Consider the following 16,682-nt stretch of genomic DNA (forward strand, 5'->3'; position numbering starts at 1 on the left):
AGTTTTATTTGATTGGATTTATCAATTTCAATTGGAAAATCTGCATTACAAAATAGTTTACAACAAGCTGTAAGTGCATTAGAAAAAGCATTTTTAAAATTGTAACATATTTTTTCTTTTGATTTTGAGTTCTAACCACAGCGTCGGGGCATTAAGCTGATCTGACACACTCATACGGATAACAAGGGTAAATAGATACATATAATTATGCTAATCGACTATGGTAGTGATAGATTATCAGACTATTTCTATTTTAAATCGAACAAACTGCGCAATTATATAGACATTTGCTCACTTAATATCGCTATTCAGTCATTTTCGTCACTTTTTGATATATATGGATATATTTTCATTTTAAGCATAATGAATTCCATCCTTTTCCATAAAAGTGTTTTATCTGCTAGAATAAGCATTACGTTCACTAAATATATCAATTTTGCAATCATAACATGGTTTTCAAAGACGTTGTCACCTGTATTTATTCAGCAGCCTACGATTTTTTATTTTCTCTTAAGCCGCCATATATATGACGTCATAACTTTTTCCAGTCGCGTGTCTGGAAAGAGATACATGGGAAATTACAATAACTCACTTCAATCTACAATGTGGTATAGGTCTCTATATTTCTCAATATTTTTCTCACGGCGGCCCATATTCCCACAATTTGACATGCACTATTTGCCGTACTGTCCCGCACAATGGATACTTAAAATATTCTGACAAAGGTGCCCCCATACCTTTAAAATGATTACCATTTGTAAAGGTATAAAACAGAAAATTTGGTGTAAATGCAGTTTTTTTTCAAAATGTAAGGCTAAGCGTTAATTTAGACACACTATACCATATCCTTCCTAGAGGACAGTCACAGATTTGCTATAAATGTAACCATGCTACGTACGTTTTTGAAAATTGACTATAGTGCAAACTCTCTGCCACATTTTCGTCGTTTTTACAAACTACGTTAGAAAATTATCATATTTTTGTGAACGGGTATCATTATGAGCCTTTTGTCACACGTTTTCGTGGTTTAAATTTTGTCCGTATTGTTGACGGCTTTTATCGAGTACAAGAGTTGGTTCGATATTATAATAACTACATTTAGCTTTATTTCCTCGAACGAAGGCAGAGTAAAGCTGTTTCCGTCAATTTATTTGCGAATTTTTAGAGTGGTATAGCATACAGGCCTGTCTTTCACATGGACACCTGTTAACATACTTTATTTAGAAAAGCCGGTTAAATGTATCAAAGTTCATACAATGACCGTGCTAACATCAGTGTATCACGAATTTATATGTAATGACGATTGTACATGATATAAAACTCATACCAGTTCTCCGAGTGCTCTAATGAGTACATTTGTACTTGTAACGTAACAAGCATTGTTACATGGAAATAGCCATTGTTGCCAAATAAAACGTTCACTGTTTTGTACAAACCAGAGATGTAATTTGCATTTTATTATACCAATGGCTCCGTAGTACTTAATAGTAGTCATTATCTTCATTTAAAAGAGGGTATTGCCTTATCCATCAAATCCATTACATTTTTTCTTGACTCTGTTTTGCAAAATCCGTTATAAAGAATTCAATAGTATCATTCCAACTCGAACCAGGGGGTTTAGCCCTTACCCTGCTAAATTTCTATAATGAACTTGTCCATCTTTCAATTTGGACAGTACCATTAACTGTTTAAAAGGGTGCTTACCAAAAAGATACTGACTGAATGGCGAACAGTGCATGATCTACACTGGTCGCAAAGTCGGCATCAATCGTGTGCATGATAAGGTTAAGTGGGATTTTGTTTTATCTTTAAAGATATCTTCAAAAATTTCGATTCTATAATTAATGAGAAATTAAGGCAAAACTTTGTTACAAGCAGTAATAACATTACGCACGTTTGATTACCCGGAAATGACGTAATGTTATTTTCAGGAAACCCAAGAATTATGACTGGTCGCCGTTATATGGTCAGCATAAATGTTTATACCGTGTACGAAGTAGTAAACTGTCTTTCTCAAAGTTGATTTTTACAGTTGTAAATTTATTCAAGATACTAGTAATAATATAAAACATGCAGCAACGTAAGGAATCCATCAGACTGTTTGGTAACTTGTGCAAAATATAGCACACGGGCCTATACATTGTACCTTACCATATGGTTTGATTTTTGTTTGTTTGTTTTGGGTTTAACGCCGTTTTTCAACAGTATTTCAGTCATGTAACGGCGGGCAGTTAACCTAACCAGTGTTCCTTGGTTCTGTACCAGTACAAACCTGTTCTCCGCAAGTAACTGCCAACTTCCCCACTTGAATTATCAGAGGTGGAGGACTAATGATTTCAGACACAATGTCGTTTATCAAATAGTCACGGAGAACATACGCCCCGCCCGAGGATCGAACTCGCGACCCCGCGATCCGTAGACCAACGCTCTTACCTACTGAGCCCATATGGTTTGAAGTATGTAAATCCATATATATGTAGCTACAACTTTGAAAAGTTTTATTATAAAATCTACATACTTGAACCTTTTCTATTTGCAAAATTGTCATTTCCCATAGAAGCCCATTGTGGAAATTGCCTAGAGGACAACTAATATTACGTTCAAGTCGGTCTAATACAAATCAAGCACAATGCCCTGTTTCATTTGCTGAACTGCCTTAGGATGCAATGCTGAAGATATGGTTTAATAAAATTCTACACAATAAAGGAATAAAGGAAATAATGTTAAAAACATTCGTAATCTTTATGATGGCACTGCAGTACAATAACTTACTGGTAAAGATAAAACTGTTTACGTCTAATTCACTTGAGATCGATCCAAGTTTCAAGTTTCAAGTTTATTTACAAATAAGAATGAGTCCCACTTTATGTGGGCAGCACCATCATATATATTTCTTTAATACATACATTCAGTAATATATCACATGACAAAAAGGAAAACGGCTACAAATTGTTCATATATAGGGCTATATACAATGATTGATTTCTTACATATAAACACAGTAATACACTTTACAGTAAAATATCTTCTTTGCTCTATGAAAAATAATAGTTTCTCTAAGAAAGAATCCGTATGTGTTTCCTCTTATTATTATTGTTGTTGTGCGTATCATTATTATTATTATTTAAATGTTTACTGTATTATAAATATGTTTTATTATAAATATATATTGAACTCCTAGCTGCCTAAAAATGAAGAGACGAAAGCTTTAGACGAGCAAGAAAGTTAAATACAAGAGAATGATCTGAAATAACTTGACCACCTGTGCCAGCAGCCTAACTGTACGATCGAAAGTCAGGTTAGACTGCTAATGTAGTCAGCTATTTTCTACATGTATATTTTTAAAAAGCGCTATGTAATATATACTTAACTGGTGAGATAGATATATATATGTGCTATGTCAATTGGTCACAGGTATGTTTGAAAATTAATCAGATATTTCATTATCTTGTCACACATTATACTAAGATTTTTCTATTTGATATGGTTATCTGTCGTAAACAAGTCGTTTAAGTAGTAAATAGCAAGCGATTTCGCAAAAACAATAACTAACCAAAATGCGGTAAACATAAGCTGCAAACATTTCATCTTTTGTGCTGGGGGCGAGAGTGGCGTTGCACATTTCACAGGTTATACCGATTCTGCTATTGTTTCATCTTGGTTGCGTTCTGGGCTTCTAAAGGATCTCATAGATTTTATGAACTATCACAAGAACGATCTTTAAGTGCAATGAGGCTGCTGTAAAAGTTCTACCCACACTTGGTTTTACCGTTGTTAAATTTTCTGGTCCCTTAGAACCATGAAGTCCATCCAATATCTATGAATACTAGAGCCGGTGCTAGAAAATGTAATCGGCATTGCATGTTTATGCCTCTTACGAACAGTCTCAATCAAACCAAGCCCCCTACTGTTTCTGTTTGGTTGTGTTATATGCCTACAAAAGACAACTTAGATTTTATTTCAACTTGATAACAACAAGCGTTCCAACGATATCTGCTTGCTGAATATTCGAAATAAAGTAGTATTCTTTAAAAACAGATATTGCAATATATGGTGTTAAATTACAGATTGACCAATAAGACACCAACATATCACTTCACCAGTTGCTTAAGTATTAACCAGATACATACAAGACATTATTTTAACAACAAGAACAATATTATTCGCAAAACTAACGATCATTCTTATATATTTATTACAAATCTTGTACATGTTTACATTGTTTGAATATACAAACAATTGTCAATTGTTTACAAATTGTATAATACAAATAATAAAACGTTGTCTCAACATACAAAATGTTCTGTACAGTTTCTTCAGTGAAGTCTATGGGAGAATTATTTAAAAACTGGTTCATGTAGTTTTGCAAGTGTGTGTGTTTTAGGGGGGGGGGGGGAAGATTATGAACAGTTCATTCCAAAAATAAGTGACCCTCTCTTTTGATGGACATCGCGTACTTAGTGTTTGGTCCGTCTAGTCACGTGTTCCTCTTCGGTTCGGTGGAAGACTCCATGTTAGACAGGTTTAAAAGCGGACTAGGACTGAATTGCTTTGATATTTTTGTCTTCTGGACTTATTTGTTGGGTCACTGATATATTTCTATTGTTGCCTTTGTTTTTTGCAGAGACATTCACTTCATACCCATTTGGTGCTTTATTTAAAATAATTTTACACAAATATTGTTGTGGTATTTTGCTATCAATACGTAAGAAATTCACCCGACGGGGATAACTTTTATTTATATTGTCCTTTAACTGTTACAACATTTCAAAGAGTGTGGGTTTGTGCGTAGTTAAGCAGTTTACGCTCTTCCAGTAATGTGTTTTGGCGCTGACCATTTGATCGCGGTTCATCTCTAAGTCTCTTAATGTGTCTTTCTTTGTCATTGTCAGTGCAAACCAGTTCCAGCTTTGTACAAAATATCATTAGCATTTGAATTTCATTTACTTTTTCATGTTTCAATATTGTCCAAAGAGTAACTGTTATGGGTTTTTTTTCATGTGGCCATTTCTCATGAAATCCTCTTCTGTCGAAAAATGACGAATTAAATAGTGTTGCTAATATGGTCTACTTCGCAGAAATATTTTTGACCTTTTTAAAAGTCATTACGCCATTGGAAATTTACATTGCTTCACCAAACAGACAATCGAAATATCAGCCGTAGTGAGGTAAAGTCACGTAACAAATGATTAATGGAAAACCATGGAGCTTTCGATAATTACATAGTATCAAAATGTTGTGAGTGAGTAGCTTTGTGCATGAATTAAAACTTTTTTTCTGTTTTGTAATTATGTTTATGGCTTTCTGTTACTTGAACTTTTGACTATCATGCGCTTAGTGACTGATCTTTTGAAGTCAGATCTGCTCCATTTTTTCAGAGAAACGCTCTTCAATGCCTGTCTAAATTTTCTTGAGACGAAGTTGTATACAATTGGATTCAAGGCGTGATTTAGGTAGAATATAATTCTTGTAGAATATAGTATAGTCAGATATTTTTCAAGACCGAGGGAATATATGACGTTTTTGTCCTCAAAAGTGAACCACAGTCCCGCTACGCGTAGAGGTAAATGACACAGAAAGAAAACAAACACGATTGAACTGATTAGGTTCAGGACCTGTCTCTGAGAACGTTTTCTTTCACTGTAGAATGCAATTCTCCCAACCTCCGACTGTCCGAAACGTGCTCCTTGAGCCATGTTGCTACGACCTAGTTCTCGGCAAATTTCTACATAAATGGCGAGCAATATTAGGCATGGGACCATGTAAAAGAGTGCTGTCAAGCCGGTTATGTACACCCGTTGCCAATTAAGACGAATCGGATTTCGACACACCTAAAAGGAAGAAAAAATGATTACATTATTAAAAGTTTACTGACGCTTACCGCAAATTTGATGAGTCCAACATTCAAAGTTTAAACCGTAAGGTACTGATGTTTATGGTCGAAGACACTTGCGTCTCGTAAATTCTTTTTAAAATTTCAAATTACTTGTTTTCCTAAATGTGACATTTTCTCAATGTAATTATAAACATTTACGTCCAAGGTTAGTTAACATGCTTCCAAATATGGGCGTGGCTGATGTCATTGTCGAGAAATCATTATGGTAATATGATTACTGGTGTGACGCCGCACTCGTCAACCAAGGTAATTCCGAAAATGATGTGATTTTGAGCAAAGAATTCTAAAATTTAGTGAATTAAAAAGTTTGTAGTACTTTCTTGTATCAATGGAAAATTACAAATATGTAGTAAAGAGAAAACTAATTTTACGGACAATGAACAACTAACCCAGATACGAAATTTGTAATGTCATAACCTTGTATCCTTATCCCTACACATTCGATAAAATTATGTTGCTTTTCCAGTTTCATGGGTCATTATCTTCATGTGTCCTTTTAGGATTTAATGACTGACCATCTATTAAAACGATTCATGCAAACACATTTTGTGAAATCTGAAATAGTTCACGAGAAATGCCAGACAAAAAGACAGATATTATCATGTAAGTGAATAGTATTTCTACAATACAATTTTGCAGAAAATCATCGAGACACCGAAACAATAGACAAAAAGTACCATATTCAGTTGATTAAAGGTACATTTATATAATATTATTATCTAAAACATTAGACTCTCAGACAATGCTAGTAGAAATTGACATGTCAGCTTGCCTGACGAGATTACATCTCTTAAAAACTCATTCATGCATTTAGACAACATTATATCTTGACATGAATAACTAAACGACAGATATTTTACTTGACTTGGAGCGAAAACATGAAGGACGAGTATTGACCTTTGCGTATCTAATAAGTTTATACAATATGTAAATAATAATAAAAAATATAATAAATAAATAAAAGCGACAGAAAATCCTTAAATCAAAATAAAATAAATCAAAGAATTGTTTAAAAGTTCTTCGAAAATTCCAAGATGTAACTGACGCTTGGCCATAATTATTATTACATATTACTGTTCTACATGAAATTGACCAGAATTTATATTACCTTAATGGGCGTTCCGTCCACTAGCTGAGAGCTTCTGTAAACAGCAATGTAAAACCATGGAATACTAGCAAGCACAGAGATTATCCAAATGAAGATGATCACCTTGACGACCTACAATACAGACAGCATAGGGTTATTGAATGAGAAAGAAAAACTTCAGTACTCTTACAATGTATTGGTTTGTTAGGTTTGACTATGAATGATACAAGTACGAAAATTGTTGCAAGATGCAGCAAAAGAAAACTCCGCGCCAAACAAATCAGTGTATGTAGTACTGATAGAACAGGAGGTGATGTTGATGTCTTTGTTGTAGAACCTAGGCAAACAGACAGTCTGATGGGGTTTTATGAATGTTGGACAAAGAGGTGTGAAACTCACAGTTTGAAAGGGGAAAGACGTTATGGCTATTTACATTACCAATTTGCATAATTTAACATTGAACTATAATGCCAAACAAAAGTAAGATTAAGGACGTAATTAACGTTCTTGGTAAAATTACAAAATTTTACAAAAACAAACTTTAAATACATGTCATGATTTGATATCTTATTCGTGTGTTTGGGAAAATTACAATTTAAGTTTTTATATGTTAAACTACCAAAGCATTAAAATACACAGGGGGTGACGATAAGTAACTCTAAGAACGACTTTTAAAGAAAAAGTACGTAAATTACCAAGGATATGAATATCTTCTTCAAATAACTCCATAAATACATGGATCACTTTATCATCTAAAGAAATATACACTTAAAACAAAATGGTTCGGACAATTCACACCTTCGAGAATGTCTTGGGTTTTTTTTGTCATTTGTCTCAATAATCAATATACATTTTAACATAAAAGGTCCTTTAAGAAATTCTGTCGGAAGATAAAATCAGTATGTCTTATATTATATAAATATTGCATTCCTGAGAGGGTGATATGAAAAATGTTCATCGCGAGATATATGAATACTGACCGAGGCGCCAGCCGAGGTCTATATTCATATTTCGAGGGGTGAACATTTTTCATATCACCCTCACAGGAATGCAATATTTATTTTATTATACCGAAAGATTATAAGGGTCAAAGCATTTACTTGAAAATCAACATAATTTATTTAACATTCAAAGTAATTACTAACCAAACAATGAAGACAGAATTAAAGAGTCTTTACTTGTTAGCACTCATAATTTATGGCGACTTTGCTGTGTAATAAGACTTTTTTTATAGATTTAGTCGAGACGCTTACTATCGCTGACCCCTATATTTACTCTAATATTTCAATATTGCGTCAATCAGTAGCATTCGAAAAACGGCGATAACTTTCTTTTTTCTAAATGAAACATATAATTGATAGCACTCATTTTCTTAGTTAGATTATTTCCAAACTTATAGTGGTAGTTTCGATTCAATATTTGATAAAAAATTGTTTTTGAAATATTTTGCACTTAGCATAAAAAAGAAAGTTCGGCCCTGTTCGCACATGCAAGAGCACCAGAAAAGGGTAATTCAATGCTAAAGTAAAATTATATAAGCGCCTCGTCTGAAAATTTATGGAATCGGTCTTTTAATCAATGCGAAAGTATCAATCCCTCAACGGGTGGTATGAAAAATAATATCACATGCGCAGAAAAACAAAATAACGCTGTTGCGCATGTGATATGAAATTATGGATCATATCACATGCGCAGAAATTGAAAATAACGATTTTGCGCATGTGATATAAATTCACTGGGGAATATGATATATCACTCAAGTTAAACTAATGGGAAATTTGCATCGGACATTTATGTGAGGTATAATAAAACAAATTGTTTATTTCCGCTGTGCGATTACAAAACGCGCAGATTGGTTATTTGCACGAAACATTTGCGCAACTACTGCCAATATCATTATGCAAATGACGCAAACAGTAATTATTGCAACACACTGAACAAAGTATAAGCATACGCTTACATTTAAAGCATTATTTGTAAACCATCAATTTGTGCTTTAGAAATGCATATTCATATGTTTTAGAATTTATGGATCATAACTATTTCTTTTTGGCGCCTTCATAAAACTAAAATGGAAAAGAATTGATGTCCACAAAAAATTGCTTTCTTCTAGGCTCTTTGATTTCCTTCCTGTCTTATGAAACTTATTTTTCTTGTTTGTGTTTTAAAGTAGATGCCTTTATTATGTGCCAGACCAGACATTAAAACATTAAAATTTGAAATTTTGCCAATCGAAAGGATAAAATCGACATTGTCGACATACATTGAACTGACAAAAAGTCATCACAAATACATCACGCCTGTGGGCGCGGAGAATGATGAAATGATGTGTCTAACAGTTTTATCTAAATAAAAACATTTAAGAAAATGATATGCTTTCCAAGTAATTTCGTTTTCCTAAAAGAAGTTTAAGTTAAATGGATTTGTAGCAATAAAAAATGACGTTTTCCGCATTATCTTTCTACATCCAAAACTCCTTTCTGTGCACCAAACACAATACGGAACTAATACATTTGTATAACATATATCTAAAATAAAATGACATTTTTTTTTCACATTTTTTACCTGAGGGTAAAATTTCGACCTAAGGGTCTTTTGTTAAGATCAGAATATCTTCTCACAAATTGTAGTGTCATTTGTTAAACGTCTGGAGGATTTTTAAAGCATTAAATATATTTTACATATGTGTTCCCTAGACTGATATATTTCTACTTTCCACAGCTACTTTAGAAAGAGTGAAACTGTTCAAAGGATTGATTGATTGAGTGAGTGAGTGAGTGAGTGGCTGGCTGGCTGGCTGACATGTCTTTGGTTTCCATTTTAGTTAAAACATGCAGTACAGTGTAATAAAATCTAAAAGAAGATTATTTGGAAGGATAGAACGCCTTCCAGCTAAATATAGTAAACTTTCTTCACGTTATAACCAAGTTTATAAACTTGAAATGTTAGGCAAGAAATGTTATACTGTTTTTGAGTACAATTTATGAATTTATATGATAATAATGTTTGTCTTGAACACAATTTGTGACTAAAATATACAAAGTTATTTCATTCTTGGTGATCACGCATGGTAATTCTGACATCTGTACTGAAGGACCCTGCGTGGCAGTTACAGAACTGTTCACACTACTGAATTTTGAACAGGTTGCCTGTCACTGGTTTTGAGTTTTAACATTTAGAATGCCATTTAGTGGGAACACAAACGGCCAGCGTTGTGTTGCTATGTATGTCTTCCACCACCACCAAAAGCTAGAAAAACAAGTCGACATATTACGGTAACCTTAAAAGTGTCTGTGTGACCAACAAACCAGACATGTCATAGTACAGCTCATGGTTAATGCATATCATAACACTTTGCATGAAATAGTGATTAATGCACAATATACCTAAAGTTCAATCTATATTTGCGGTGATAAAGTGGTGTTCTATAAAATGAAAAATGAAAATAAATTCATTTGGTGATCTCCTTTAACTGACATAGATAATTTACACCTTCAGGCCTGTCTGTTGCACCAGACTGAACTTTGTGCTTTATTGCTTGATAATATCTCAAAAAGTACCTGCAGTTTCTGTCTGTGCAATTGATTACATTGCATTAACTGTGGCAATATCATATCCCATAAATATCAACAAACCGTGTTAAACCGTACTTAAAGTGTCTTCAAAGGGGGCTGCATAGATCTGTTTCGCGTGGCTGAATGAACTATGAATCTTTCATCTTAGAAAATAGGTTGCACAAAATCATTGGCCTAAAGTTTACTCTTTCTCTAGCAGACACGATTGTTTTAACCCCTTAGCATTTCTGGCTATCGTTCGCAAATACTAAATTTGTTGTTGCTGTTGATGTTGTTGTGGTGGTGGTGGTGTTTGTGAGTGATCAACATCAAACCTGCGACCTTTTTTGAAGAAAAATTAAATTAAAACCATCATATTAATTTCAAAGACACTGAAATAAGATTTTGCTAAAAAAACATCAAGTTACCTTGTTGCAATTTTCAGCTATTCCAAGGAAAGGTTTTCGGATTACCCTGTAACGCTCGACACTGATCGCCATTATTGTTAACACGGAGGCATTGGAGACTGTATGCTCCACAAAAGGAACAAGTTTACCTGAAAAATATCGATTTCTCATGATATAATAGAACATATTTTTTGTTGAATCAATTTGTTTTATTTCATATCACAGTTTCTAGTTGACTAGTATTTAAATTTGATTAAATAAACCCAATTTTGACGTGGAGTTTACTACTAAACATAAATCTTGGCCATCACCTGAACAAGAATCAAAATATCCTTAAATCCACTCAAACTAAGCTTTCACTATCCAATAGATGATTTTCAGAATGGTATGATTCATTCTGCTTCTGAAGTGAGAAAATGTTGTAAATCAGTGGATCAAACAGCAGATTATAATTACAGTCGAAGTGAAAATAGAATAATGATAAATATCATAGAGATTTAAAGTGTTTCTGACGTTAATTATAGTAATATTTATTACCAAATGGGCTGTATACAGTGTAGATAGTAATTCGACGTTTTAACGGTTTCTCGTAAATTTTATTAGTCCTGTGAGAGGAATCAACACTAGGATAAACACAGTTTTAACTGATCCCGTTATTCGCGAAGAAGTTGTTAATTTTTACATAAAACTGGATTGAAATACTTTATATAGTTTTTTCTTACTGTGTAGTACTTACTAAAAACTAAGAATAAAATACATTTTTTAATAAAAAATGTAACTTTGCAAAATGAAATATTTGGTGGCTGATTTCTTAGATGTTTGCGTGGTGGCGCCCTTCAAACTCGCTAACACGCCAGAACGAAATGGCAGAAACCTCAACCTACATGTTAATGTTAACCCAATGCTGTAGATAATGACCTAGTTGGCATGCACCTTTGAAACGTTATTTTGTCATTAATGTCCGCCTTTTGCATTGAAGCCTAATAATCAAAGAATCATAAAATTAGTATCTTGCAATGTTTAGGTCGAAAATGGTTATTTTGGAAATAAATCTCACTTACTGCATACTTTTAAGAAAATAATTATGTAAAAAAACTCATGTTTTCCTGGCAACAGCTTTATAGCCATCTCAGCTTCCCCATGAAAATTGTTTAAATGTCCCCTGAACACAAGATTTTCAGAATTACATATGTATAGAAATGTGGCTAAAATCTGAATGTTACAAACGTAAAACATTCGTGTCTCTAATCTACAGTCAAAAATTACAATTGCACCTCTTACAATTTTCAAAAATACCGCTATTAAAATCTTCTTACAGAATCGTAAAAATTCCATGTTTCTAAACTATAGCTGTAAAAATTGCATTAAAATATTAGGCGTAAAAAAAAACAGGGTAGGTCGGGATACCAGAAACAAACAATTTTTACGCCTTACAGGTGTTATGCTTTCAAGTGTCAAAAATGCAGCTGTGAAAATTTGCATGATAGATTCCTTGAACCTTGAGAGCCATATGGAATTTAACTGACATTTGGAACACTTAAACAAATGTATCTTACGTATGTAAATGATTGTTTCACTACCGGATTTTTTTTCTATGTGGAATAAATGAAAAAGTGAGGCATGAAAAAAGTTTACGAAATAAGTAATTAAAGAATAAGACTTAATGGGCAATCACAATATTATACTGTAAATAAATACCAAACCAAAGGCGAGTTTGTGGCAATATGAAATTCCTTCTATGCGTGCCACATTTGTTTTGGTTCAGTATTATGCAAAAATTGCTTGATTTTGCAATCATGAATAAATATTGATTATAAACATTGAATTGAATCACGCAGTGTGATAGATCGCTTGGCTAAGCGTGAGTTTCCTTTAACACAAAATAATGTTTTATCAATTTAATTTTATTTAGTTTATTTTGACTGTAGGTGCGAAATAAATCTCAAATCAGTCGTCTTTCAAAAATACTTACACATAAACTCCCCGAAAAACCAAGCTTCCATTGTAAATATTTCCGCCAATGCCGTCGGCATGCATACAATTAGCACCAAGATATCAGCAACGCATAAATTGAGCAAGTACATATTCATCGTTGTTTTCATGGCCCGAACAAGGCTTAAAACCGTGACGACCACAACGTTACCACTGACACCAAGGATGAAAATAATAACGTAACATATTGTAGCCGTAACGACTATATACAGAGGTGCCTCAGGCTGAACTACCGACGTCACGTTAAATTCCTCAAAACCCGTTGTTGACCAATTTTCAAACAAAGATTTTCCATCATATGTACTTTTATTTAGCGACATATTGTCACTCCTTTTTACATGCAGACGAAGTATTGTTCAGTATCGAGCCACATCATCTCTAAATAAATCCTATTGCTAGCTGAGTTTCATCCACTAAATTCTTTGAAAATGCATCTACGCTTTATGCACGCTGGCGATTATGAAAACTGTTCTCCTACGACGGAACAAAGATACATTGATATCCAATACGTAGTATGCATAATTAATTACTATATTATTACTATAACTATAATATCTCATTTCCTGCCGCAAATACCATATAGAATATTTTTTCTTTATAAGATTAAGCAAATAAATCTCAGCGAATACGATTAGCTCCAAGGAAGGCTGCGCTCTTTGAAAGTGAATATTCCTATTGAACTTTAGTCTTTTGCAGTAGCTGAGTCACTGTGTAGACCGATGGTTTACAAAATATAGAAATATAGAAATATAGTATCATGATTTTATATCAATCTTTGTAGTCTTTCAAAAACGTGTTGTTAGTAAATTATTACTCTTTGCAAGAAACAATTTTAAAACTAAGAAACACTGCAATGACACATGACAAGTAAAATGCATGAGAATACGATAATTTGGAAGTTAATACTCTCCAGTCGTGCTTTTGTCAAAGCCTCCATTGTCGGAGTTGTTTACATGTATATGGGTAAATATTGTTAGGCACCCTACCTTGTCAGAACTTGATGTTATTTACCGTTTAATTTTGTGTCCAAGATTTTAGATTTTCACCGGGACACCAGTGCCAGCCCGCCCCTATTCGTTTTCCCAGCTTCTCCATGGTTGCCGACGGTCAACATTATCTGTTTCAATTGGTTATCAACTTCCTTACCCAACTAGCCCGGGTATTCCTTAAAACTTGGCCCCTAGACCCTTATTTGTCCTTAAATCACTCTTGTCTCTACATTGCTCTACCTAGGTCAGACGCCAGCTTTGTTATTTACTTCGGTCGTTTCCGGTTGAGCTCGATTCTTTAGAAATTAAAGTATATCGAGTTCGATGTCCACGGAAACACCGAAAGGTATCGGAGCTCTTCTTCGTCATCATGTTGATGACGTAGGCAGAACATCTATGACGGATATAAATACCCAAGTTTCCGTCTCTTCTTTGCCAATCAAATCTCCTCTCAAAGTGAAGGTGACCCGTACTTAAAGGTCAACTCAAAGCTCTACATCACAGAGATTTATTTACATATTATATTTAGAAGATCTACGTAAAAGTATTAATGCCTAGACCGAAGAGTGAGGTTTGTCTCTACATTACTACAACAACAAAGTCCTACAATGAGTAGCCCCGGTCCTTGTGGTCTCCCCCGGAATTACCCCACCCTGAGAACTCCTTTGGATAAACCCTACAGAATTTACATTACCTACATGACTTAGAAGACTATGAACTTATAAGATAAGATAAGATGAGATAACCTTTTATTATAGTGACATGTGTATGGTATTGATATATACATATAAAATAATACAAATTGTAAACACCAGGCCCAACGCGCTTATATGTCACATTTAAGAACTATTTAACAATATTTCATGAATACACACACTAAAAGAATACAATAATGAACATGGACATTTTAAATTTAAAGTAATTAAATAACTCTTAATAAGCTATTGTACGTTATTCATATATATTTGATATAATAATGTAATGATATCAGTCAAAGAAAGCATAGTATAAATGTTGTTGTTTTTTGTATATCTTTACAAAGTCATATGATTTACACAAAAATATTTAAGTATTTAGATCTGGTAACATGATATATTCTTATTAATAGATCTACTCTTCTTGTCTTCACTTATGTAATCTTTTCACTACTGTAGATCTACATCATGTAGAGCTACTATGAAGAACTTAGATACACAATACATAGAGCTGCTATGTCTATGAAGAGCTACTTATTACTTTATTAAAACTAGTAACCTTGTTTATTTTATTTATTTTGTTGGGTTTAACGTCGCACCAACACAATTATAGGTCATATGGCGACTTTCCAGCTTTGATGGTGGAGGAAGACCTAAGGTGCCCCTCCGTGCATTATTTCATTACGAGCGGGCACCTGGGTAGAACCAACGACCTTCAGTAAACCAACTGCATGGCTTCCTCACATGAAGAATTCAACGCCCCGAGTGAGGCTCGAACCCACATCGATGAGGGGCAAGTGATTTGAAGCCAGCGACCTTAACCACACGGCCACGGAGGGCCCCGACTAGTAACCTTGAGCTGGCGTTGTGCTATATTATGTAGTGTAGTAACCATGTACTTATATTACAAACCCGAAGAGCCCGCCCCCCCCCCCCCCAACCTCCCCCCCCCCCACCCCCCTTATGAAGGAACTGTGACACAAAATAGAAATGTACAGTCTGACCTGGATTCGAACCAAGTGCCATTTGTCTACAGAGTACATGATCTCGACTCCTGATTGAGCCATCCGGCCTCTTACGCTGCCGTACTATACCCTGACATCTACATATGGTAGAGCTATAGACTCACGTAGAGCATGTACAGCTCGCTCCCTTCAGATTTATAACATGCCAACGCCTAGAGAAACGAACCTTAATGTTCACGAGCAAGGGCAGGTGCACGGGCAGAACAATATTTCATTCAAATTTTTTCAGTGATACAGTTCCCTTTCATCCGTAGCTAGTGGGACAGAGAATGCTGCATATTTCGTTACCTGTAATGAACTTATCATTCCAAACCTGTTATTATTGTGCATGGCTGTGTATTATGCTTTCAGAGGATCCTCTTTTTGAATTTATCAACAATCCTGAAGTACCTTGTGGCAATCGTAAAAGTGTCTCCATGCTTTTAGACACAGCATTGGTATACTTTATGCACTACTTGTATCATGTAGTCCATTCAATAGAGTCAAGTTCCGCTAAAGCCGGCGCAGGCCTTATTGGCGATGTTACACATTTCATTATCTGACATGTACAGACTCGAGTCTACAGTCATTTGCTAGGCTGTATTCTATGCTTCCAAATGATATTCTGATAGAGTTTATTTACTTAATAATGTTTTATGGGCACTTATCATGTTCAAATTCATACACCATACACTGCTAAAGACTTTCGTTTTAAAGGAGACTTTGTTCCTGGAATATGGCTATTCGATTTTTGTTTTCGTTTTAACCTTCAGCCTGCTGGCGGCAAGTGACTGCCTTTGCGACCAGTGCAGACCAAGAGGCTAGTATGTCCATGCAGGCTGATCATGGTCTGAACTGTTCGCTATTCTATTGGTAAATTTTCAGTGAATACCCCTTTGAATAATTATTGGAACTGCCCAAAATGAATAATGGACCAGTCCATTTTAGAATCTTAGCAGGGTAAATGTTATTAGCTTGCTTTATACTCTTTGAAAACAATTTGCCATTACGCATGCTACCTTGAGTTTCTTCAGGTTTAGCATCTTTTTTTCAACAGT

General features: G+C 34.4%; 1 protein-coding gene across 1 annotated transcript; it reads right to left on the reverse strand.

Annotated features, from left to right (window-relative positions):
- Window positions 1-4,306: 4,306 nt before the first annotated feature.
- LOC123553217 (neuromedin-U receptor 2-like) lies at window positions 4,307-11,086 on the reverse strand. Its single transcript, XM_053542384.1, has 3 exons — window positions 10,966-11,086; window positions 7,005-7,115; window positions 4,307-5,831 (listed from the first exon to the last, which is right to left on the reverse strand). Exons 1-3 carry the CDS (start codon window positions 11,035-11,037, stop codon window positions 5,295-5,297), a joined length of 720 nt encoding a protein of 239 aa, XP_053398359.1. The 5' UTR covers window positions 11,038-11,086; the 3' UTR covers window positions 4,307-5,294.
- Between the last annotated feature and the right edge of the window lie 5,596 nt (window positions 11,087-16,682).

Source organism: Mercenaria mercenaria, chromosome 4, assembly GCF_021730395.1.
Source record: "Mercenaria mercenaria strain notata chromosome 4, MADL_Memer_1, whole genome shotgun sequence".
Taxonomy (NCBI): Eukaryota; Metazoa; Mollusca; class Bivalvia; order Venerida; family Veneridae; genus Mercenaria; species Mercenaria mercenaria.